Source organism: Drosophila takahashii, chromosome 3L, assembly GCF_030179915.1.
Source record: "Drosophila takahashii strain IR98-3 E-12201 chromosome 3L, DtakHiC1v2, whole genome shotgun sequence".
NCBI lineage: Eukaryota > Metazoa > Arthropoda > Insecta > Diptera > Drosophilidae > Drosophila > Drosophila takahashii.
The window spans coordinates 24,128,209-24,154,093 of record NC_091680.1 but is presented as its reverse complement, the minus strand read 5'-3'; the positions used below and the strand labels follow the sequence as shown (position 1 = coordinate 24,154,093).

The window sequence follows — 25,885 nt, the reverse complement described above, 5'->3', positions numbered from 1 at the left end:
CAACTTTTACAGTCCGTCTCGTCCTCCTTGCATAATTGGATGAAAAAGTCATCTCAGGTTGATGGGGAAAAGTCGTTATAACGTGGGCGATCCCAAGAGTACTTACACGATAGTTACGGATTATTAACTGCGGATGTTTAAGCATTTTGTTTATGGATCGTACTTATGAACGAATAAAATAGTTAAGTGCTAACAATTGGGCGGGGAAACATTGTAAAGTGCCTTAAGTTCTCGATTACCATGTATCATTAAGCTTTTAAGTGCACTCCGCTGACCAACAGATTAATATATTACTTGCGAAGATGCGGGTTGTTAAATAATCATTAACATATTAGTTGTTGATTGATTTTTGCAAATTGACGTTTAAATGTCAGTAGCATGAAAATCAATCACAAAAAGATCAGCAACAAGGTCATGTGCACGAAACACCAAACAAATTAATTTGGATTAAATGTCAAAACGGAAACTTCATCCGACATTTAAATAATATTAATTGTTTGGAAGGAAGCCAGGGAAAGTTTTTAGACATTTTGTTTACAAAATATTAGCTAAGAAAAACGAAATCAGTTTAAGTCAATAATGACCATTTTAAATATTTAAAATAAATAATAAAATAATCCGATAAATAATATCTAATAGGAGTATTTCGAAATGCGCTTTTGTAAAAATCAGAATTCGCTACAGAGACCAATTAGGAAGACTCACTTAGAAGATTCCAACGATCACTCATTGGAAACCTCAAGATCAAGACAACCTCCATCCAAGTTCACTGCCAATCCGTTGCTCGAACTTGTTTGAGCCGAAATAAATGCAACGGGTTCGCTTCGAACCTCTCTTAGCCGATCTTTTCTTGCGAAGACTCTCTTCTCGGGGAGCTCTTAAGTCCGAAGACTTTGTAACGCCGAGTGCCGTACAACTCCAACTATGGACAATGGAAACAAGTTCTTCTTGGGGTCCCCTGACCCCCCAAATCCCCGCCTCTTTCTTCTGATCTTGCATTTGTTTTTGTTGCTTTTAGCCAGTTTTGTTTACCTTATGCCTCGTTGAAGATCTTGGCTATTTTTTGTTGCGCTTTTTTCGCGATTCGTTCGCTGCAAAAAGTTCTCTCAACTTGATTTCGCTCTTGATGTGAGACAGAGCTAGAGAAAGAGAGGGGCGAAGCCAGGAGAAAGAGGGGGAGGAGGGCGATGGAGGCAGAGAGCCAAACAAGTTGCAGTTGCTCGATTCTCGATTCGATTCTCGGGACCAACAGACTCCTACACGAGGTCTCGCCTCTTCGATCCCCAGATATAACATTTTTTCCATTCTTCTTCTTCTGCCTCGGCTGCTAGTTTTTTCTTCTTACTTTTTTTTTGCAAGCAGCAGGAAGTTCAATTTTCAGTTCAGTTCAATTTTGCACGTCATCTCAAGCGGTCCAAGCGGCGTTCGTAACTCGATTTCAAGTCAAGACTTCGGACCTTTGCCTAAACCAGAAACAAACCACTGAAACTCTGTTTTCTTCAACGACTCTTTTGTGTGGCGCGGGTGTAGCTGAAAGTGGAAAAAATAGTTACGAAAATAACCGCAAAAAACAACAAAACAAGTCCTTAACAATGAACTGTTCGTTTCTGTGAAGTTTAGCCCCTCTACAAGTGAAGTTTTTAAAATAATACCCAATAAAGACCAGCCAACATGTATCGCCTACAAAGACGAGCTGCTTTGATAGCCAAACAAGGTAGTAATATCCGCTTTTTTTTTATTTTAAATATTTATTAACTACAAATTTTTAGTGTAAGATCAGCTCAAAAGTTTAAGAGTTACAAAAATAAAAAGTTCCTATCTGCTATCTTTATTGATTTTAACAAGGGTTATTGTGTTTTACATACTGAATAAGTTTTTTTTTACTTTTACTTTTAAATAAGTGTTCTTATATTTTTATCCAGATATTGAAAAAAAAATATTGATATTCTTTTTCTATAAATAATTTATTTATTTTAAATATTGAGTTACTTAAATAAAACCATCGTAAATTTATGAATGAAATAATTATATGACTAGAAAGGCAATATATAATTTTTAAACACTTAAAACTAAACAATTTGTCATCGCCTTTGACTCATTGGTGTAGTATTAAAATAAAGTATTGATTGTTGACATTACTCATACGCAACGTTGCGCGGGGTAGAGGTGGTCAGGCTTATTTAAAGCGTTGCGGTTGCACGAATATAAATCTTAGGCTTTTGCGGTTTATAGATATGTGTTAGGGCTTGGTTGGTGGGGTCGATATAGGTGTTATGTGATGAAGTGAGTCCTCATCGAAGGAGTAATTGCGAAACGTCAATTTCAGTGTTTAAACTAAAACTCACGGAAAATCATATAATATTTTTTAGATGTTAATTTTCGAAAATGTTTTTCTTTTCCTCCTTAAAAACACCGTGTTTTTCTTTGGTCCGCAGTACTTTTTAAATTATTTTGTTCTTACTCGTCCCTAATTTAAGCCCGTTGACAATTGCTGAATGGGATCTCCAAACTTTCATCACCGCAAACCGCGAAATGAAAAAGCAAGCAACTGGGTCATCTTCCTAGAAAGAAAGACAATACCCTTAGCAAAAAAGAAAAATAAAACCCAAAACACGAAATCGCAATCATTTTACTTTTGATTATAAACAAAATAAAATGGAAAGAAGCCGGAGAAAGAGGATGAAATTATTTCTAGCCACTAATCGCTGGCTGAGGTCGACCTAGAAAGGCCTTAGCCCAGCCGCAGAAGAGCATCTTCTTTCTATTTCATTCGGTTGGACATGAGAAGCCATGGAAAGGGACAGGAACCCCCTGGACGACAAAGTGAAAGAAAATGTCTGAGGTTTTCCTCAGCACGACTAGGCCAGCATATAATTTAAAGATTTAGAGAGTCGCGTTAGTCAAGATCGCATTTTGCATGCCAAATGCTGGGCACAATTTGTCCTCATGCAGATCCCAAAATCCAAAACCAAAACCGAAACCAAAACCAAGCCAAATCCGAACCAAGTTCAAAGTCGTGCCCAAAAACCCTCGCCCCTCTCATTCTCGAGAACTTTCCGCACTTCACTCTACATCTCCATCCAAAGAAGGTCATGGACAGATTTTTAGGCTCCCTGCAACTCTTCTCGCTTCGGGTCCACTGCCGTCTGGTCTTGGCCAATTGACTGCAAAGATTTATTATGGAAATCTATAAAAATATGGCCATAGATTGGCATACATTGCCTCATGGACGGAAAGCCCGGCTCTGATAGCTTTATAATATTTATCTACCTTTCTAAATCTGTCCTAATTAGGATTCGATTCAGCCGGGCATTCGATAAATTCTTCTGGGCTCGATTCCGCTTTTGTTTTAACTTCATTTGGATTGCATTGACCACATCAATGCGGAAATACTTTTATAATTTCGTTATGTAATATGGAGATTCTTGAGTAGAGACCTTTCATAACTAACATCAGTATGTTTACAGTATATTTAAAATGGAACATTAATTATTATCTGTTTTTTATTTTGATATAATATAGTGACTATGATAATTCTCTTTAAATGGAAACTGGGTTTAAAAATAAAAAAGATAAGTAATACGTACCTAAAGAGAAAAGTGCCACCAATTTCTAACGTTTTTATCTCAGCTTTCCAAGCCCATGACCGTCGGTTATGCATTCAACATATAGAAGGCATATCCCCTCGCTTCGATTGATTTTATTGTCCAGTAGTTGCTGTCTGTGTCTTCTTCCCTAGCCAAATTCCCTCTGCCCGTTGGCTACCGACGATTCTAACTGTAAAATTACAAACTTGTGCCCCTCCCCAGCACCCTTGCGCACCCCTTTTCCTTTGAGCCAAGAGTCTGGCTGATTCTCATTTAATGCATTTCCTTAAGACGACAACGTCGACGAAGACCAGCACTGGACATTGGACACTTGACTGGACTCTATGGACAGTGAACACTGGACAGCGCGTACCGGACTTGTGTCAGCTAAATTATTTCCACGGCTCGATTCGATTCCTCAGCTCGTTGGGGCTCTTTTATGGCCAACTTGCACGCATCTGTCAGTCTAGCGGAGATCCCCCGCCCGCCGCCTCTTTTTATGACCTCTGCCAGCGGCCAAGTTATCTCCCAACCGACTACACTGGGGAAAATATAGCAATTGAAACTATAAATTATGGTTTACTGTTGATATTTATGCATTTTAAGCTGAACATCTTTGAACACACAATTAAATGCATTCGATGCACACAATTAAAATTTATTATTTTTTCAATTCAGTTAAATTATTTTTATATAAGTTTTGGTTTGATATAGATAAAACTTGAGAGTTTTAAAACAGATTAATACTCTTACTTTTGAAACAGTACTCCTTACTTCTTAAAAATCTTTAATACACTCAAATTTAAAACAAGAGGGAACGCTATAGTCGGGTTGTTGTCCCGACTATCTAATACCCGTCACTCAGCTAAAGGGAGTGCGCACGCTGTGTCGGGTTGGTGTCCCGACTAATAATCGTAACTCAGCTAAAGGGAGTGCGAGGGAGATAGATATATAATTTTTGATTGCGTATAACTTTTTAATGAATGGTCCGATTTGAAAAATGTCTTCTACATTCCGATAGGTATAAATATACACAACAAAATTGCATTTATACTTCTCGGAAATCTTTAAAGATGTGGGCGCAGGACCCATTTTAAAATCGTTAGTGGGCGATTGTGGGCGTTAGAGGGGGCGTGGCGCTCGGCTAAAATAAACTTGCGCTGCGTAGGAAGCCAAAGAATATGTGTGGGAAATCTCAACCTTCTAGCTTTTGTAGTTTCTGAGATCTCAGCGTTCATACAGACGGACAGACAGACAGACAGACAGACAGACAGACAGACGGACAGACGGACAGACGGACATGGCTAGATCGACTCGGCTAGTGACCCTGATCAAGAATATATATACTTTATGGGGTCGGAAACGCTTCCTTCTAGCTGTTACATACTTTTGCACGAATCTAGTATACCCTTTTACTCTACGAGTAACGGGTATAAAAATATATTAGTTACTAGTGTGCTTGAAAGTAACGTGTCATTAGTAATGACTCATTACCTTTAACATTTTTTAAAATGTTTGACATGTTTACATTGTTGTTTTGACTTTAAGTTTAAGCTAAGTTATGATCCCTAGATTTTTTGGCACCCATTTTTTATTGCAGTGTGGCCAAGGCTAGAGCAGGACAGCAACGGCTTTTACCGTAATGCTTTGGAGCTGTTCTCTAACGATGCGCTGCACAACGGTTGTTTTCCCTTTCTGGCCAGTATCCGAAAATAGCAAATATACTAAGATAGAGACGGATATATCCAACTGGAGCGAGACAGAAGATGCGCATGCGTGACTGCCCAATGTCTCTGCGATTGCTTCTTCTTTATCTCGGGTGAAAAAGTCTTCCTGTTTCGGGTTTCTTCTTCATCTGCATTTTATGGCTCTCTTTACTGCCGCCTCTTTTTTACTCCTTCTTCATCGCTGCACTCTGTTGCAGTTAATCAATTATAACGACTCTTGATTTCCTTCCTGATCTAGATCAAGATTTCAGTTGCCTGTTTCTTCATTTACTCCGGGTTTTATGTGGGTTCACATGTAGCATGTGCGGGGAGTTTACAGTTCTCCTCACATTAAGTCATTTGGGTATCTTTGGGATCTCTCCTCGCAGGTCTCATCTTATTTATTCGTCTGATTCTTGGTGATTCTTGATGTTATTAAGTCATTTCGAGTACTTGATTTGCTGATGACTTTATCACTTCCATTCTTTTTAGGAGTTTCTGTACTGCAATTGCACTGTAATTGAGTTTTATGATGGAAGTGGGGTGAATAAAATGGGACTCATTAACGGTTGTGGTCATATTTCAAATTAACAGGGTCTGCTTTAATTTTATTGTTAGTATATTTACTATTTTATGACTTTAACACCGTTTTTTAAGTACTAGTTAACAGTGAAAAATGGCCCTTAATCTAATTGTATTTATTTTAACATTTTACTTATAACGTTTAATCTTTATTAGGATTTAAATAAACTTAATAGCTTTTTTTAACAATCCTTGAATTATAATTGGTTTTAACTTATAATATTGTATGTTTATTACGGTTGTCTAACTTTTCAAAAATCTTAGTTTACACTTACTAAAATATGTCATTTTTTGTAAAACGCATAATTAGTTTTAATTATAGCTAAACAATAAATCTTTTTTTATCGATCCTCTGTCTTTTTTTTGATTGCGTAAAACGTTTTATGGTTACAACTAGGATGGCTTACAAATATTCCCGTAACCAGCAGACATTTGATAGCCCAAGCAAATGTTGACAAATCATCCAGCATAAAGTTTCTCCAGAGCCAGGGTCTTCTATTTTTCCTCATCGACTTTGCAGAAAATTTTCAATGCACTTGCCAAATAAAAGAAAATTCTGTTTGTTTGAAATGTTTGTCAGCTTGTTGCCAAAGATTGTGAAAGAGGCAAAAGTATCGTTCTGTGGGACTTTTCTCGGAAAATGATGAGTGTGTTGTCTAACAAGTTGCTGCTATTGCCATAACGGTTTCCGTTGCTGTTATGTAAACTTTTGCTGAACTTCTGCCAAATTAATTAACGCCGTGAAAGGTGCAGGCCATAAAAAAGTGGACGGGAATTACGAAAAGATAAAAATGCAATGAAAATAGAACTTGGGAATGATTCCGTACCATATTTCCCGCTGTTCGGGTTTATTTCAGGTTAAAATGGATAAACAACAAGAAAGGAAGCTACCTTCGACCAGCCGAAGCTTATATACCCTTGTAGATAAAAGAATACTCACTCGGTGCAGTTCCAGGGATTCCAGATTCAGCGTTTCGATTTATTTCAATTTTGTTTTTAAGTAGTCAAGAATTAAAACGCCTACTTCCTACAAAGTTACAATGAATTTTCTTATATTTGTTTGGGAGCCTTAAGATATAGTGGTCCGATCCGGCTGGCTCCGACATATGTACTACCTGCAATAGAAAGAAGACCTTCGGGAAAGTTTCATCGCGATAGCTTTAAAACTGAGAGACTAGTTCGCATAGAAACGGACAGACGGACAGACGGACAGACGGACATGGCTAGATAGACTCGGCTATTGGTGCTGATCAAGAATATATATACTTTATGTGGTCGGAAACGTCTCCTTCACTGCGTTGCAAACATCTGACTGAAATTATAATACCCTCTACAAGGGTATAAAAAGCAATTTAAAACTTTATGTTTTGAAGCAGGATTCGGTTTTAGTACTAAATATAATGTAATTATATTAATAATTTGGATGAATGAATATTATTTCCTTAGATCAACTGCAAATTATATTGAAACCTATGAACATTATATAAATTAGGATAATATTTCAAAAATAATTTACAGTTTCATCTTTGATTTAAAAAAAAAGGCTGGCCTAAGGCTTGCTGACCACTCTTCAATAAAAAGGCAATTTAGAACATTTGCAATCGCAACGAAGCGAACTTCCTTAACTAAAACAAAAAACAAAGCAAACACATTAAACCGAAGCTCGAGCCTCATTTAATGAGATTCCTTAGGGGCGCCAGACTGAACTGGTCCCTAGCATTACAGAGATGGACAAACAGATGCTGCAGATAAAGCCGAGAAGGAGGCTTTCCAGTAGCCGGGGAGAATCTCGACTTGTAATTATTAACTTAAGGCATATTAATTTATTATTTGCTATTTAATGTGGCCAGCCCCCAAAAGACCCTCCTCCACTCCATCCTCCAGACGCCTGCCTTCTAGTATTTTGCTGCCAGGCTGGGGGCCAAGTTCGCTTTTTTGACATTTGATGTATTTATGTGGTCTGAAGGAGCCTTCGCTTCTTCGCTTTCCAGCTTTGCTTCGAGCGATTTGTGGGAAACTGTCCTGTCATGTGTTGAGTCCGTCTGGCATTCGCTTTTCTCTATTTTGATTGAGTGATTTATTCGGAAATTGTTGTTCTCGCAAAAAGGTATAATTAAATGGGCATAATGATGCCAAAGGGAAAGGCCTACGCACATCCAGCGAAGGTTTGAGGCTGGAAAAGGGGATCGATTTGGGGGGATCGAATGGAGGAGTCGGCTCCAGCAGGTGCTCCTTTGGAAAATTGCTTGTACTGGTAATGGAATCAGATTGACGTGGCTTAATATTAGTGGGAAAATTATAGTTTGAAAGGGGTTTTAAAGGGAAATTCAGAAAATGATTGAAGAAACAATTACCTCAAATCCTTAAAAAACATGAACGATATAAAGAAAATAGTATTCTTATTAATATGATTTAAATCAATATAAAACAATATATTAACAAATTACAAATTCATATTATAATTAATTCCTTCTTTAATAAAAAAACCTATTTATTTATAAATCTAAAATTTTTGTTTAAGTTAAGAAAGGGAAATACAACATCCTTTATTGCATTATCTTTCACCGGTAGCGATCTTTAGTCCAGAACTCTCTATCACCTGCTGTACACCTGTCTACATCCCCTTTTTTGCACCACCAAATCTTTTAAGTATGTTTTTCATTTCAGTGGCAACATTCATACACACGAGTAAATCAGGATAAATAAATAAAAAAGAAATGATTTCTTTGTTTACACACACACATAAGAAAGTTATCGAGTGGTCAAATGTGCTATAAATAAATGCATTTAACTTGGGGTTTTCCTGTAGCCACTGGGCTCCCACCCCCTCGGTGACCGCCCCTTTTCCTCCAATTTTTCTCAGCTTTTCTTCGTTCTCTCTTGCGATTCTTTGCCTTCTTTATTTATTTCTTTTAACTCTAAGAATTGTTTTTAGCCTGGCTTCCGGCGACATAAAACTGCCGTTTGTTCTGTTTTCTCCTCCGCCTCCCTTCGCCCACTTCTTTTGCAGTTCTTGTCTTACAGAAAGAGAGGGAATGAAGCGAGAAGAAAGAGAGGGAGCTAGTTGCAGAGCAGCCCATTGGCGTTTGCTCCGCTTGAATAATCCAACTTTAGCTTGGACTTCTATAGCTATATCTGCTTCTTCCCCTGGAAGATAGCTTCCTCCTCTTCTTCTTCGCCGTCTTGCAGTGATTTCTTCCCTGCTTCTTCTTCTCCTCTTTCTCCTCGGGGTTTTGGTCATCTACAAGTTGTGCGATTTCGAGTTTTGTTTTGAAAGTAATTCGTCTGTAGGATAGCCATGTGCCCATAATTATGGATTCCGGACGAGGGGAAAAATGTGGTGAACGGCAGAGGAGGCCGAGGTCCAAGTTCAACCCACCCACATTTTATTGTTATCGCTAACAATGGCCAAGACCAACAGAAATAAAAGAGGCAAGGGCAAGAGTCGCAGAAGTGTAGCACAGCTGCTGTATGAATCTTTTTTAAGCTCAAGAGTTCCAAAGACTCGGTAATGGAGACCTGAAATTGCAGAAAGGGGGTTCCCCAGTGGGACACATGGCTTGTGGTGGGGTCTAGGGATCAAAATCGTTATCCATTTGTATTTACTTAAATTACCTCAATTGGGGCTTTATTCGTTATTTTCAGAATTCCTCTTTTACCTTTCGTTTTATTATATTTCAACGTAACTTTTTTAAAAATAGCTATACAAATTTAAAAAAATAAATTTTATGCATTGATGTTTAAATTTTAATTATGAGTGTAATTATTAAGTTTTTATTACTATTATTATAGAAATTCAAGACAGCTTTCTTTCCTTTTTCTGCCCAACGATATGACTAACATTTCCTTTAAATCAAACTAAAAGAATCAGTTAATTTAGATATTTTTAGTCCGCGATAAACTCATCCCCCGAACCCAGATGCCCAACCCTAGGATAGCGCATCCAGCTCACTCACTTCAAGATAAAAGCAAATAAAAAAGCTATAGACAAAGAGGAAAAAGCCCAGGCAACGGCTGTGGCGAAAAAAATTGCATAAAATGCCAGAGGCAAGCAAAATGCAGGCCGCGACTGCGCTGCTCCTCAGAATGCTGCAGAATCGGATTCAGAATCAGTCGGTGCATTGAACCCCGCGGTCTGGGCCTGGTCCACAATTCCATTCCACTGCACGCAAAACTAGAAACGTTCCTCTGCCAGCGATCGAAATATATACACACGGACATATGGTGGGGTGATCAGGGGATTTGGGGGTTCGGGGTATATGGTGGTATCAGGGGACCGAAGCTATAGACATCGGACGGACTTTCGCACGAATGCACAGACCAACGTGTGTTCCAGCTGTTGTGACTGCCACAGTGATCAATCGCAGACCGAAACAGCAATTCAAAGATCTCTTCTTAAAATCATTTTAAAATTTTAGGCTTGGCGTAATGGTAATTACACAGAAAGATTCAAAAAATTAAATTTAAAAGAAATTTGACCATTACTATTTTTTAGATAATGTTTAATGTTTAACTTTTTTTTGCTTCCTATGATAATTTAATGAGTTCTTAAAAATTATCAAAATATATTAAGTTTAATTGGAAAGATTTATAGCTGCATAATGAATATTCAAATCAAATTGACAACAATCCGATATTCTCTAAACATTTAAATGTTTATCTCTGTTTCTCTTGAATGTTTTTTAAAAATGGTTTATTATAATACCCTATGATGGTAGAGTACTGTACTTGGGGTTGAGTCAGCCAGCGATTAGAAGCCTAAAAGGAAGTAATGTTGCAGAAAATGCAAAAACCAGAGAACGCGAGCGGGAACGAGATGGAGAGATGGTAAGAGCGAGAGGTCATATTGCCGCTGCGCCTGCGTGGAAGAACAGGACTGCCTCCGTCTCTTTCCGGCCAACTCAGGCCCTCTCTTTCTGCTACGTACGCCTGGCGATTTTTTATGATGACTAAAATTGAAAAACGAAGCTGCGGTAAAAGCTCAAGAGTCCCCTCTACGCCCCTTTATGGGTTATTATTGTTGTGGTCTTGGGGTCTCTTGGCGTGTGTGTAATTATCCAAGGACGCCGCTGAGTAATGAAACGACCTTGAGTGCAGCTACACACACACACATATATCTGCAGATATAACCAGGTGTATATGGGCTTTGGGCGTGATTTTTTCTCGATTTTCTTGGACCCCACTTTGGCAGCAAACTCATTTGTTACACATGGACAAAAGAATAGAAAAGAACTAAAAAATATATATAAACTGATATGCCCAACAATTTGTCAGCGTCACAAGGCGCGGGGGCGGAAGGGGCGGGGTGATCTGCAATGGACAAAAGAGAACGCCCACCGCAAAAAAACAACACCGAAATGGTAAGGAAAATAAAAGAAAAGAATCGGGGAAAAGAACAAAACCTGCAAGAATCGAAATAAATGTGGAAACGTTTGTATTTGTCTGGCTGCAGATCTTTGAGCTGAAGTAATCGATCTTGACGGAGATATGCCAACTGACTTATGAGCGCAAAGCTATTTTTGGATAGTTTTAAGTTTTCTTAAATGATTATGATCGGTATTGTAGCAGAATTTACAATATATTTTAAAAAGCAATTCGACAAAAGCAATCTTTAAAAAAAAAGACTTAGGGTTTTTAATTTAGTTTTAAATGTATGCCTTTAGAAACATACTTAGCATATTTTATAAATTAATATAAATATTAAAAAAAAAGTACAGCCTTGATTTTTTTACTTAGCTTATTTAAATAAAAGTTCAACAGAATTAAAAAGTATTTAACTTGACCATTGTTTAATGGTTATTTTATTTTAAAATTAAATTTATTTATTTATTTCCACGTCTTATTTTTAAATTTATGCTTGACCATACAGGATCTAAGTAACTTTGATAAAGGTCCATCAACAATAAAAGATGCTTTAAATTTCTGAAGAGTACACTGTAATATTCCTTCTTTTACGTATCTTATCCCGCCCCATCATCATCATCATCCCATCGACTGGGACTAGGCATTCAACTAATCAGCCACAGAGCAAAAATTATTGCCATTTTTTACGCGCTGCTTCAAACGCGGCAAAAACCGCAGCCACCAACAAACAATGAAGTTACAGCATTTATACAGTGAAAAGAATAATGTATATTCATATTTTTGCTTTAATAATGGATCAGTTCCGATCTTTATATTCTTTGCAGATCTAAAATGATTTTTTATATGTCTTAAAACGAAATAGAAATGAGTTCAAAGATTACAAATTAGTTGTAACCACAAATTTGTTTATTTCTTATTGTTGCTTTTAAAATTTTTGCATAGTGTAGCTGTTGTTGTTTTGGTTGTTATTATCTGAAGTTGCTGTTGTTTTGTTGCTGGCATGCCAACAGGCTATCCACCATTAGGCCATAATCATCATCACACACGCCTTGGCCAAGGCCAGAAACCTAAACCCAATCCCCGATCCCCAAACCCCAGACCCCGATCCACTCCTCGAGGAGTGCCAAATGCCTTTGTCTATGAAGAAGAGGGATAAGACTTGTGGAGACGAGGGGAACGGATTGGAGGCAACTATTTTTAAGTATAGGTTTCGGTTTCATTGTTGCATTTCTTTTTGCGTTTATGAAATTAATGAACAGCTTGGCCGATCCTCCTTGGCTCCCTCTTCATTCTGGTAAACAGATTGTGGAGGCCGGTGAAAAAAAACTTGAAAAGTTAAGACGGTTGCATCATTTTCGCAGACTCTTTTGTTGTTGCCCATTTATTGACCCGCATTTGTTCGGCCTTTGCGCATGCGCAATTTGTTCAGACCCTCGGGCCCATCAAGTTTATACAATTGAAATGTAAACAACGTCATCACTCGCACATTCCATTTGCCCTTTTTTTCAACGATTTTTTGTTTCAGCCTTTGCTTACTTCACTCATTTGCATGTGTTGATCGCTGTTTCCTTTTTCGCACATTTATTTATTTATTTACCTTGCAATTATCCCACCATCAAAGACACATAAGCAGCTCTCAGTTTTATTTTCAATTTTCATTGCTTAAGAGATATTTTTTAATGACATATTTACTCACTCTTGGCTTTTTTCTTTCTCATTGCAGGTATGTATGAAGATAAATATTCGAATATTTTTGGATACTATGACTCTTGCGCATAGAAAGTGAGTCACTAATTTGAAACGCATTTTTTTTTGTTAATATTTATAATGATTTTTGACGAATTTATCCGTTTTTTTTTATTCTATTCTTGAGAACAACCCTCTATACGAAGTTATTACGTTGGTTTTAATTCCATTAATTAAAATCTGTATACAAACTCAAATGATCGTAAAAAGTTTCGCTCCTAGGTAATAATTTCCTATAAAATGGACTTAACATTGTTAATAATAAGTACCGTAAAAAGTTTACCTTATCAAAAGATTGGTATCGTAAAAACGACACCATTAACAACTGGCAATCGATCATATTTTCCAAGTCCCAAGTTCCCACCCGTAGATGGCGCACAGTGGGGCGCCTAGAACAAAAAGCCTGCCAAAATGGTTTTTTTTTTTTTAAGATTTCCCAAAATGTTGCAATGCAACTTCAAAAACAATTGAATTCTCTATACACATCAAAAGGAAAGAGTGATCTGTGTTAAATGGTTCTCCCACTACAGATTTATAAAGTGGATTTTTCGAAATATAATTTTAGCCAATAAGAAAAAAAGGTATTTTTACACATCTTTGAAATTTTTCTGAAAGCGCCCAAGGGCCTAAGTCGTATATGTAACGATTGAAATTTTAAGAGCAACCAATTCTTAAAATATTAAAAAAAAAAATAAAAATTTTAGATACATAATTACTATTTTTTTTTAATTTTTTAAAAGTGGTCAAAAAAAAAAGGGATTTTTTGGATATCCTTGGACGTAAAGTAGTGTTACACCCTAGATCCCCGTTTAATTCTTTTTTTAAAAAAAAGTTTAGATATTTAACTACATATTCTGAAAAAATTAGCCTGCCCTTTTGTGCCTCTTCTGAGAAAACCGCAGTTTAAGTTAGCAAGAAATGTTCATAATTTGAAATATCGTCAGCCCTGGTTCATTCGCGCGCCCTAACATCATGAAGATATTTTACTTATGTGAAGGTATTGATGAAGATAATGATAAATTAATAAACAAATTTGGGTTTAAAATTTTAAATTATGTTATTTTACTAAAAATACATATATGAAGTAAATACCGGTTTCTACCAGTTTTTTTTTGAAAATATGCTATATTTCCTTGATTGATTCTATGACATCTATAAGATATCATTGACCAATTAAAAAAAAGGTAAGCATAGAGCTAAAATGATAAATAATGACTTAATCCCAATTTATATGAACCAATATTGAAATAGAACCGAGACATTCCCCTTTGTAATAAGCGTTTATATGGCAGCTATAAGATATAGTTGACCGATTTGAATAATTTTTTTTTTCAAAAATCAAGTTAAATTTAAAAAAAATATTGGGAAACTTAGAACCCTATAAGTAATTTATTTATATTTTTTTCTTAAAAAAACAATTTATTTTTTCTTAAAAAATTTCTACAACAAAAAAATTTCACTAAAAAAATTCACCTTATGATGTTTTTTTACATATTTAATTGCCTTCAACAATGCCCCATCAAAAGATATTCGATATAGGGCTCCGCTGATTTAAGGCAGACTTTTGGCTTTTTCGCCCCACTGTGTGGCGCCCCAAAAGATTTATGTGTGTGTTCAACTCTTGAACTTTTGTGCGAAAATTTAACTGTCTGTCGATTTGCTATCTGCTAAGATCCATGGGGGTGGACAGGGATTCCGGCGATCATCGGATGTGTTTCGGATTTGGTTTCGGTAATTAGTGGGATTAATTGGTTTCGTGTTCGGCCCAGACCTCACCTAGTAACCTCCATAAAACAATTAGAATGGACATAAAAGCTGCCATTTCAGTTCCCAGCGGAGGAACCAGAAATGAGTCAAGTCAAGTCAACTCAAGTTAAGAGTGGCAGTAGAGGTGGGCTCCCAATTTGGTTGCAAGTCCAACATGGTTACAGTTTCCCATTGGGTTTGCTGTCAAATTGCAGCGGCTGCTACTGAGATTGTGGGCGTGACGACAGCCCACACTGACATCCAGTTGGAAATATGGAAAGAGAGAAGAAATACAAATAACAAAATGAAAAATGAAAAGACCTAACCTAAAGCCAATAAGTGGCATTAGCCAAATGTGGTAAGACCATTTGGCAACTTGTTAATAAGCAATTGCACCGTACAAATCAGATGGAAGGTGCGTTTCACAGAAGCAAAGCCAGCTCAGTTGAAAAATGCATGTGTATATTCTCAGCCAAATGAATTATATATTATTTATTTATTTATTTTATATACTTCGAATATAGTAAAAACAAAATGTAATTAAAATATCCCTCAAATTACCCATGCTCTTCAAAGGCAAATATTAGAAAGCTAATCAAACTTGTATCTATGTTATTTATGAAACTCACTGTGTAAAGTGCTCACTTCGATATGTGTGAGATTTTCCATAGTTGTTGAACAGCAAATTTCCCACAATCGTTTTCTTAGGTGTGTTTTGATTTTAACTGTTTCTTTTTTCAACATTTGTCTGCGCTTCACTGACCACAAAGAAACCGAACCCAACCCAAACCGAAATCCAAACCCAAATCCGAACACAAATCCATAACACCGAGCCCCATATGCAAATATGCAAATTCTGCGGGGGGCTAACAAAGATAAGTGTGACAGCTGAGCGACGATTTGTTGAGAAATTATGGACAGTAGTCGGCCGTCGCGAACAAATAACAATAAATTCATCTGTGGGCTGGGAAGCAGGAAGCCTAATTTTTCTACATTTTTTATTTTCGGTGGGGTCCTGCAACGCCCACTCCAGCTACTGCCACTCCCACTCCACCGAACGCCCACTGCCACGCCTCCGCCGGGGACGTAATGATGTGCAAGACTAACTGCATTAGAAAGTCAAAGATTAAAGCTTAATGCATGTGGAAAGTGGCTGGGAGTGGAAGGAGGGGAAATCCAGGGAAATTCAAACTTAATGCCGAATTCAGAAAATATATTGAAGGAGCAGAAAAAATCAAAGGAAGAGATGAGAAATGAGGGGATAGTTTTTGAGTATGATAAGCAAATTGTGTGGGGCGTTACTGTAATACAAATGCATTTGAGATCAAAAAATCACAAGCCTGCTAAAAACGGTATTTTTCTAGGAAAGTTACATAAAGCCTTGGATCAATTTTGGATTATCACATCAATCTAAAAATATTTATATTTTACATAGTTGAAATAATAAATCAATCCTAGAACAATTGCCTTTCATATTTTGTCGCAAATAATTCCCACCAACATTAGAAAAGCTCCCACAAAGCCGAAAAAATCCAAAGAAACTTGTTCGGTCGCAATACAATTGATTAGCCTCGGGATTTCGACTTTAATTTAAAACAACATTTCAATTTCCACCAACACTGACAGCTATCTCAATTGGCTCCCCGCTCCAACAGTTGATATGCCATTTAGCTAACAACCGACTGTCAAAAATATGCTTATTTATTGTAATAATAATTTATTTGATTAACTTGCAATGAAAAAGCGCAGCAGAGCCCGAAAAACAACAAGCTAAACTCCCCATTAGCCTTTCTAAACCGTGGCCAGCCCACAACCCACAGCCCACTCCCCCTCCACCATTAAATGAAAAACGCTCACGTTTAAGATGTCCGAAAAAAATAGAGAGCGACTTCAATTGAACACCACCAGTTGACTACTGTGCGGAAAGAGCTAGATATTGATGGGCAATATGAGCAATATTATATGGTTACGAAGCTATAAAAGTACCAACTTAACTACAGAATAAATAAATGTACAATTATACACAGAAATAATTTACTAGCGTAATATTTTTACGAATGTCGTAAAATGTTCTGTAACCTTCATTAGATATTTAAAACTATTTTCCTTTTATTATAAATATTACAAACGGAAATCATTTTAGAAAACTTAATTATGTTGAACTAGATTCCCCCACTATTTTATGGCAAATATAAAAATGTTTATTAAATTAAAAAATTATATCCCTAATCTTTTTAAAGGCTTTAGTAGTCATATAAAGAAAATAGCTAAGATGACAACACTGCGAAGAGAGCTCTTAGCCAGAAGAAAAGCTCAGGCTCCGCCTGCAGCTGGAAAGGAAAACTCCTTGGATTTTGTATTTTATTGAGCCATTATTAAGTTATAAACACGCTGCTATTAATACAAACACAAATAAATATCAAAAGTGTATGTGTTGGTATTGTCTTCGGTTTTCTCGGACAGTCGGAAGAGCCAAGTGAAAGGTTTTCCCATTTCCCATTGCCAGGACTCCGACTCCGTCTCCGCTCGATTCGTGGAAAATGTGTGATAAATAAATATTAGACCATGCTGGATATTCTGCGAGCTCTGTTAGTGGGCGCAACGTTTGGCTGTTGTTTTTATAGCCCGCTCGCTCTGTTTTAATGGCCCATTTCGAATGGAGTTGCCAGTTGCCAGGTTTTTCTGTCAAGTGGGCGGCCACCGTGGGGGAGTGGCCCCGCTTTTCACAGTTCAATTTGTGAAGCATCATTTCGCCGCTCAGATTTGGGTTTCGATTATAGCGTGAGGCCATCAAAACAGAAAAAACAATTAGGCGAAAGGATTTTCGAAAGGGCAGAATCTAAGCTCACATGCCCAGTGATTGTCATTTAGTACACCTTAATTCGTGTTTTATTTTTGCCCACGAAAAACAAACTAAGTTGAACTTTGATTCATTTTGCTATTTATTCTACTAATATTGACTTTATTATTTGCTCGATGGTAAATGATACAAATTTGCAAATACATTTATTTGCCAGTGAAAATTTATAAAATAAAAACATTATTTTTATATATGCATCGTTGCCCCCAAGCGACGGAAACTAAAAACATAATTTAATCGGAATGATGTGAAAAATCTTTGCCATTTTTATGAATTGCCTTCAACTGCCTAAGCACGGCAATTTGTTTCTGTTAAAACCTGCAAGTTAAAACGGCAAACGGAAAATGCCTACGAAACCGTTTTATGGCCGTTTTCATTTTCGTGTTTGCCAAACATTACCATAGTACCGCCGCAGCCACAGTTTCAGTCGGAATGGAGCCGAAACATTTGGCACACTGGATTTAAGAACCATAATTTGCCGTTAGCCGCAGGACAAACCACGCAAATTTATCATGAGAAAAAAGACGAAAAAAAACAGCAACAAATAAAATGTTGAGAAGTGAAAATGAAAAGCGCGCAAAGTGCTGAGGGGAGAACAGATAGTGTAAGCAGTGATGCCAGCGGAAAAAGGAAAGCGGCAAAATGGTCCTGGTATGAATAAATGCAATAAATGATGGTGATAAAATGCAATGCGGATCTTATGGGGCTTACTTAAACACTCTGTCCACATTAAATACTTTAATTTCGTTAGGTATATATTTGTGAGAATTTAAATATTTATGTTAATAATATAAATACAATGATACTATTGTACAAATACAAATAGTGATAATGGAAATGATTTTTACCAAACCTCGAATCCTTACGAAGAATATATTTTTTAAATTAAACAATTCCGATTACAATATACTTTAAAAACACACTTTAATTTACATGGTTTATGAGTGCGATATCTGAGTTGTATAATTTTGACCTATTCCTGGTCGGCCTTTTTCGCAGCACTGATAAAGAGATTTCGAGGGACATTTGTCTGGCCGAGTTAGTCTATAAATTACAGCTTCTAGTCAGATTTCCCCCTCCTTTTCTCTGGGCTTATAATCAGAATTTGCGCTTTCACACGCCACAAGGGAGAGGGGCTCGAAAAGTGGGGGTAGTGTGGGGTCTACACGGCGAGGGAGTGAGGAACAGACCGCAGTTCCGCTCGTTATCTCTCTGACACAATCAGCGGGGCCAACTCGGGGCCAATGCTTCTAAAACTAGGCTTAGTCTGCTGTATGAGCAAAGTTTTTTTTTGTTTTTTCAGACATTTTTGATAAGCCATCTGCTCTAAATTCTTTTTTCTTGCACTTTGTTGCCGCTTTATTTTTTGGCGCTTCCTTTTGTTGAAGTTTGCGCTTGGGCAATTTATGGCTGAGGCTTTTTATTAGCTGATAATAAAATGCTTCTTAGCCCGAGGGTGGAAACAAAAGTGCGAAAGTGAATTGCACAGATATCCTTTAAATATTATTAAGCAAATTCTTTCGGCTAAAATGCCAATATTAAAAAAAAAAATAAACTATTTTTACTGTTTTACTATTTTAAAATGATGGAATAATATATTTCGTAAGCATAAAAATGCATTCCTCACAAAGAACCAAAATTATTAATTATTTTTAAAAGATTGGGTTTAAAAATATTCCCTATTAGTTTTTTTTTTAATTTGGAAGAGAAGGCTTGTGTTTATGAATCGATTCTCATATTTAAAGAGAAAACTGGCCATCAGATCTCCCAACTCAGCAGTCTCCCCTCGGCAATTGAAAGTTGATGCCGTTTGGTCGATCAACCCATTCAATGCTTATCAACTGCCATTTAAACTCGCATTTAGACTCATTGTACAATCTCCCAACTGTCCTCGGCAGCAGATTTAACTCCTTTTTATGCTGCTATTGCTGCAGTTTATGTTTTCCCCCTTTATTTTTTTTGCTTTCTGCTGGGTTCTTCGGCGGTTTCCGCGGTGTCTTTTTATCGTTGGCGTTCATCTGCCTCATTTATCATCATCGAAAATGTTGAAGCGTGTTGAGTTCGGTTTCGTTTCGAGCGCGCTCTTTTTTATTATTTTTTTTTTGTTTGGACAGGCCAGACTGCTGACCCACATTCCCCGCCCCCTCAAGTGCCCCTACAATTTGGACTTCCTTGTGAGCTTTCTGTGTTTTATTTTTCTTTTTTTTTTTAGTTTTTTTGGTTGCTCTGCTGTCGCTTTTCGGTTGATAAATATATGTTACACTTTTTTACTGTTATTGCCGAACCGCATGTGGTTTTGGCATTTCTCCTGGCTGGCTTATGTTTTTTGTGTACTTTTTGTTTTTTTTTGGTTAAGAGGCAACTGCAACTCTTCCTTTCGAAATGCATTCGCTGCCCATTAATCGTTTGCGTCGTGTTTTCTAATTAAATTGCGGCCACACTAAGCACACATGTAGGTGTCTTGTCTTCCGCTGTCCGGGGTAATTATTCTACAAGCAGAATTATTGAAATGGAACTTTTACTTTACATGGGATCGCGTAAAAATATATCCCGTCGACTTTCGACAAGACAAATGCCAGTGTTTCTCTTTCTGTCGCCATTAAGTGGGCCAATTAGAGAGAGTGAGAATCACACGATGCGAGGTGGGAGTCCGAAATTTTCCGAGTTGGGATGGGGCCTTATGTGTGGGTATCTTGGGTGGCCGCCAGTTGCTATGGGTGCTAATGGACTCCATTTCGGATCGTGGATAATTTAACCCTTCACCGGAGGTACAATTTCATGGTAGCTAGAATGTGTGCCCCGAAGAACCTTACCCAAAAATTATTTGATTGATTTCTGACAGGTTTCCTTTACGTTACAAAAATGAATTTTTTTTATTTATTTTGTATCTTTTTATTTAAAATGGTTATTTTTTAATAAATTAAAAAAAAAATGTATTAAAAAACATTTGAGAGTTCTCAAGATTTCCTTCGAACGGCTCTTTCCCATGACCAAAACCATTTGATGGCCTCCTCAGTCGAAGTCACGCTCGTTTTTCAGCAATGAACCAATAAAAGGCAACCGAAACAATAAGGGGAAAACAAAAGCGAGGACTAGAGGACCCTAGCCGAGTGTCAGGGCTATTTTGCAAATCCCTATGTCGACCCACACTTTGGCATTCCCACACACAAGCCATTCCATACGATCCATTCCGTAGTCACGACACCCACAGTCAAGGTAATTCCCAGCCGAATTTTTGCATTACCCGAAAATAGTGTTTTACCTCTTTTCGGCTCCCCGTCTCTTTTCATCTGTCAGTTCTCCGCGTCACGTGTGTGCATATTTATTAGGTCATCTAATTGTGTTTTCCATTTCCACAGCGCTGTGGCTCGGACATGCAGCGGATTTTCCCAAATGGTTTTCCCACACACACACATACACAACTGTTTTTTTGTTTATTTTGTAGTTTTCCATTTTCAGCGAGTTTTTCCTTGCCATTTCGGTACTTTAAAAAAATTTGAAATGGAGTGCAGCGGAAGGCCGATAGTTGTTTAACTCACTTATCGAAACGTTGATGGTTTCAATTAAACCTGCATCGTCGCCGTATTTTATATAGAGTCAACTTTTTATATTTGAAGACTTGATATATTGACAGTTGAAATATAAAACTAAAAGTCTTTTGTAAAAGACTTTTATTTATATTTTACTTGAACTTTATATAAACCTTTACCCTTAAGGTTTGAAGTAATTTTAAATAATTTCCCAAGTTGTTATATACAATACAACAAAAAATCACTGAAAAGCTTAAAATTTTTCTCAGTTCTGAATTACGGTTCCACTTCCGTTTTATGCATGGAACTGGCGTTTCTCAGGTACAAACAACCTGCTCATTCTTGACCTAACTGAAACCCCAATTTGTTGCTGGAGGTGCGACCACCTACTAAAGTTTTGGTAAGACGAGACCCAAGCTGCAAGAGCTCTGTGGCGACTTTTGGCCAAGAACCCACATCATACCATCTGGTGGCAGTTGCCACGCCCCCCGCCCCTCTACCCCCTTTTTCCAGCTTTGCGACCCAACAAATAACACGACATGTGAAGCACACACCTACTAAAGCGAGAAAGTCTTAAATTACACACGCACCCACACGAACCCCAGAACTTTCTGTCTTTACCTTTTAGTAGTTGCTGTCCTGCTCTTCTCTTTCTCTGGCCAAGATCCTCTTCTTGGCGTTGTTGAATGAATTGGATGCATGTTGTCTTTGGCCTCCGGGAGAGGGTATTATCACATTTCCAGAAATTTTGATATACCTCAATTTCATATTCGTAAATGAAAAAAAAAATTTAAATAAAATAAGAAGTAAAACACTAAATTTCAATACATTAATTGACTTGACAATCAGATGTTTTATAAAATATTTCTTGATTAAATCTTTTGTTTTAAATCTTCAATAAATTTAAAATTCATATTTGTACACCCTTTTGTTCTTATCATAAAAACAAGAGAGAACGCTATAGTCGGGATGTTGTCCCGACTATCTAATACCCGTCACTCAGCTAAAGGTAGTGCGAACGCTGTGTCGGGTTGGTGTCCCGACTAATAATCGTAACTCAGCTAAAGGGAGTCCGAGGGAGATAGATATATAATTTTTGATTGCGTATAACTTTTTAATGAATGGTCCGATTTGAAAAATGTCTTCTACATTTCGATAGGTATAAATATACACAACAAAATTGCATTTATACTTCTCGGAAATCTTTAAAGATGTGGGCGCAGGACCCATTTTAAAATCGTTAGTGGGCGATTGTGGGCGTTAGAGGGGGCGTGGCGCTCGGCTAAAATAAACTTGCGCTGCGTAGGAAGCCAAAGAATATGTGTGGGAAATCTCAACCTTCTAGCTTTTGTAGTTTCTGTGATCTCAGCGTTCATACAGACGGACAGACAGACAGACAGACAGACAGACAGACAGACAGACGGACAGACGGACATGGCTAGATCGACTCGGCTAGTGACCCTGATCAAGAATATATATACTTTATGGGGACGGAAACGCTTCCTTCTAGCTGTTACATACTTTTGCACGAATCTAGTATACCCTTTTACTCTACGAGTAACGGGTATAAAAATTATCGCTCACAAATATTCATTATTTTGTGAGCGATATTATTTCGCTTAAAAATATCTTTCAAAGTGCGAATGTAGCCGTTCTAAGCTTAACTTTGCAAAGATTAAAATGTGTGCTTGTAGGTGGAAGCACGGAGCATATATACAGATAAAACAAGAGAGAACGCTATAGTCGGGTTGGTTTCCCGACTATCTAATACCCGTCACTCCGCTAAAGGGAGTGCGAACGCTGTGTCGGGTTGGTGTCCCGACTAATAATCGTAACTCAGCTAAAGGGAGTGCGAGGGAGATAGATATATGTTGACAATTTATAAATCGTATAACTTTTTAATGAATGGTCCGATTTGAAAAATGTCTTCTACATTTCGATAGGTATAAATATACACAACAAAATTGCATTTATACTTCTCGGAAATCTTTAAAGATGTGGGCGCAGGACCCATTTTAAAATCGTTAGTGGGCGATTGTGGGCGTTAGAGGGGGCGTGGCGCTCGGCTAAAATAAACTTGCGCTGCGTAGGAAGCCAAAGAATATGTGTGGGAAATCTCAACCTTCTAGCTTTTGTAGTTTCTGAGATCTCAGCGTTCATACAGACAGACAGACGGACAGACGGACAGACGGACAGACGGACAGACGGACATGGCTAGATCGACTCGGCTAGTGACCCTGATCAAGAATATATATACTTTATGGGGTCGGAAACGCTTCCTTCTAGCTGTTACATACTTTTGCACGAATCTAGTATACCCTTTTACTCTACGAGTAACGGGTATAATTAAAATAATGAGTGCTCGATTTGTCGATAAAATAATAAGGTTTCCGATGGTGTCGTGCGCGTTGTTGCATTTCCTTTTCGTGCAAGCGATCGTTCGAACACCTCGGGGCAGAAAAAGAGATCCCTGGGTGAAGACGGTATATCGGGGAACTCAATTTACAAATTTCGGGACGCTGGCACTCAAATTACAGTTCATTGAGCCATTTGGGCAGCGCAAACAAGAGCAGCGCCGGAGAATCTCTCCCGACACTTGACGGACTTCCTGACCCCATTTCCTGCAGCTGCAAGGAGAACCTTTTAGTCAGCCCCGCCTGGTTTTTGACTCTCTTTCTACACAAGACAAAATTTGGAGATTCCACGAAAGTCTTTTAATTATATTGAAAGCGCTGATCTAAACTATTAACATAAAGTATTTTCATTGATTAGTAGATCGATGGGTTATAACGTAGTTATCCATTAAATTGCTTACAGAAAATATTTGTATTAATTTAAAAATTAGTCTAAATTTCTCTTGGTGTACTCTTGTCTTTCTTTTCATTTCGCTTTTGATAAATGAAGAGGCTGAGTTTCGTTTTTTGGCAAACATTATTATATAGCAGTTACTCATATTCTGGCCACTTTTGTTGTGACAGTCAAGTGCCTGCCCCGTCTCTTTCTTCGTACTTCCCTCCGTCTCTTTCTCGCCGCACAGCAGCCTGTCTCTGTCGAGCTGTGTGCTTCAGCTGAGTGAACATCATGTCCCCATGTCGTCGTTTTGGGGTCCTCATCATGTGATTTATGAAGCCAAAGCGTTAAAGTGTTTTATTTTCATCGGGCACATTTTTTTCCACTACCCCTCCCCTATACGTTTTCCCTTTTGTCTCGCCATTTATCTTCCCTCTTACCTACTTGTCGGCACTTGGCCGAGAACATTTCACTTTTTACCCGAGAGCTAATTGCAACTGTTGCTGCTGGGTTGTTGCAAGTTGCAGGTTGCTGGGCGCTGGGGTGTTGCCTCATATCATAAATCTTCAAACACTTTCACCACCATTCAGTCCTCCGTCCTGCTCATTTACGCACTCAGTTGTTGTCCTTTTCCTGCGACAAACTCATTAGCAAGTCGCGACGCATTTAAAGTGTTTTTCCTCTTTTCACATAAAGTGCAGGGAAAATGGGAACGAAAACGGGAACAGGAACAAGAACAGGTAGAACTGAATGCGGCAAGGTCGTGGCACTAACCTGCTGTTCATTCATGCCGATATCTTTCGCAATTTGTCACACTCGAAAATTGGGTTTTATGGCTAAGAGTCGTAAATGTTCAGTTTTGGGTGATTTTGGCCAGATATGTGTGAAATTTATTTGAAATAAATGTGGATATTGTATTGTTCATTTAAGTTGGTAAACAATTTATTGATAGCCAATAAATTATGGTTTAAAAAACCTTAGTAACCTCCTTTTCATGTTAATTTTTCCTCATTGATACGAAATAATTTAAAATACACACTAAAGACACGATTGCAATCCTTGCTTACTTAACTGGGCCATTAACCCTGCATGTGATTACTTTAACCCCTTTAACAAAGTTCCTGCCATAATTATTGTAATCAAGTGTAATCAAATTAAAGACCAATGGAACTTTGGGTAAGCTATAAGGGAGCAGAGATAGTCCGAAACTTTTGTTTAAAGTACGTTTTCAAGTAAACTCAAGTTCCCCTCCCTTTCCGATCGCCCCGCACCAACGAGTCGTACAATTTATTTGCATTTAACCTGCTTTCACTTGGCCATTGCCATGTCATGACCAACCGGCAACTGCTGCCAACTGTTGCACATTCAGCCAGCCTGACTAACAGACAACGGGCCGGCGGACGGACAACCGGACCAACGGACGGACAGCGGACTGGCGATACGGACAGGCGAAAAACACTTCTACTTCAACTGCGGTTTTAGATTCCGTGTGGGTGGGCAAAGCGAAGAGCGCAAATCTGTATGCAAACCTGCACCTATCCACTCGAAAAAATAGATCACCGTGTTCGAATAATAGGTGTCAGTTTAAGGACAGCGGGATAGAAGATTATGGTATTGCTTAAATTTATAAAAAAGAAAAGGTTTAATAAACTTGCATTTTTAACTTCTAAAAATTGTATAATCTCTCCAAAATATTGTTTTTTAAATATGTGTAAATAAGTATTTATAAACAAGGTTTGTCTAACAAATCAAATTACTTAAACTATTTAAATTAATTCTTTTACTTAGCTTGCTTCCTAATTTTCTTCAGTGCTTACATATACGTTTGTGGCCATAGGTGTGCACTGGCATTGCGTTTTAATCTCTCAATTCAAATTCCAACTGGCGTCGCTCGTCTGCCGTCCTCGCTTCTGCGGTTTTGGCCAAGTGGGAAGACAAAGTGGAGTGGGCGTAAAGTGTGGGAAAATGGGGAAA

General features: G+C 37.8%; 1 protein-coding gene across 4 annotated transcripts in view; it reads left to right on the top strand.

Moving 5' to 3' along the window:
• The window catches only part of bbg (big bang), a 138,891-nt gene that overhangs the window by 63,208 nt on the left and 49,798 nt on the right, over positions 1–25,885 (top strand). Inside the window, exon 1 of one of the 4 annotated variants that reach the window (XM_070214792.1) lies at positions 1,517–1,714. The exons of the other annotated variants lie outside the window; for them this stretch is intronic. Coding sequence (XP_070070893.1) covers positions 1,672–1,714 — 43 coding nt within the window. The 5' untranslated portion in view covers positions 1,517–1,671. Of the gene's footprint in view, positions 1–1,516; positions 1,715–25,885 lie in introns of those variants that run through there. 4 annotated transcript variants of the gene reach the window in all.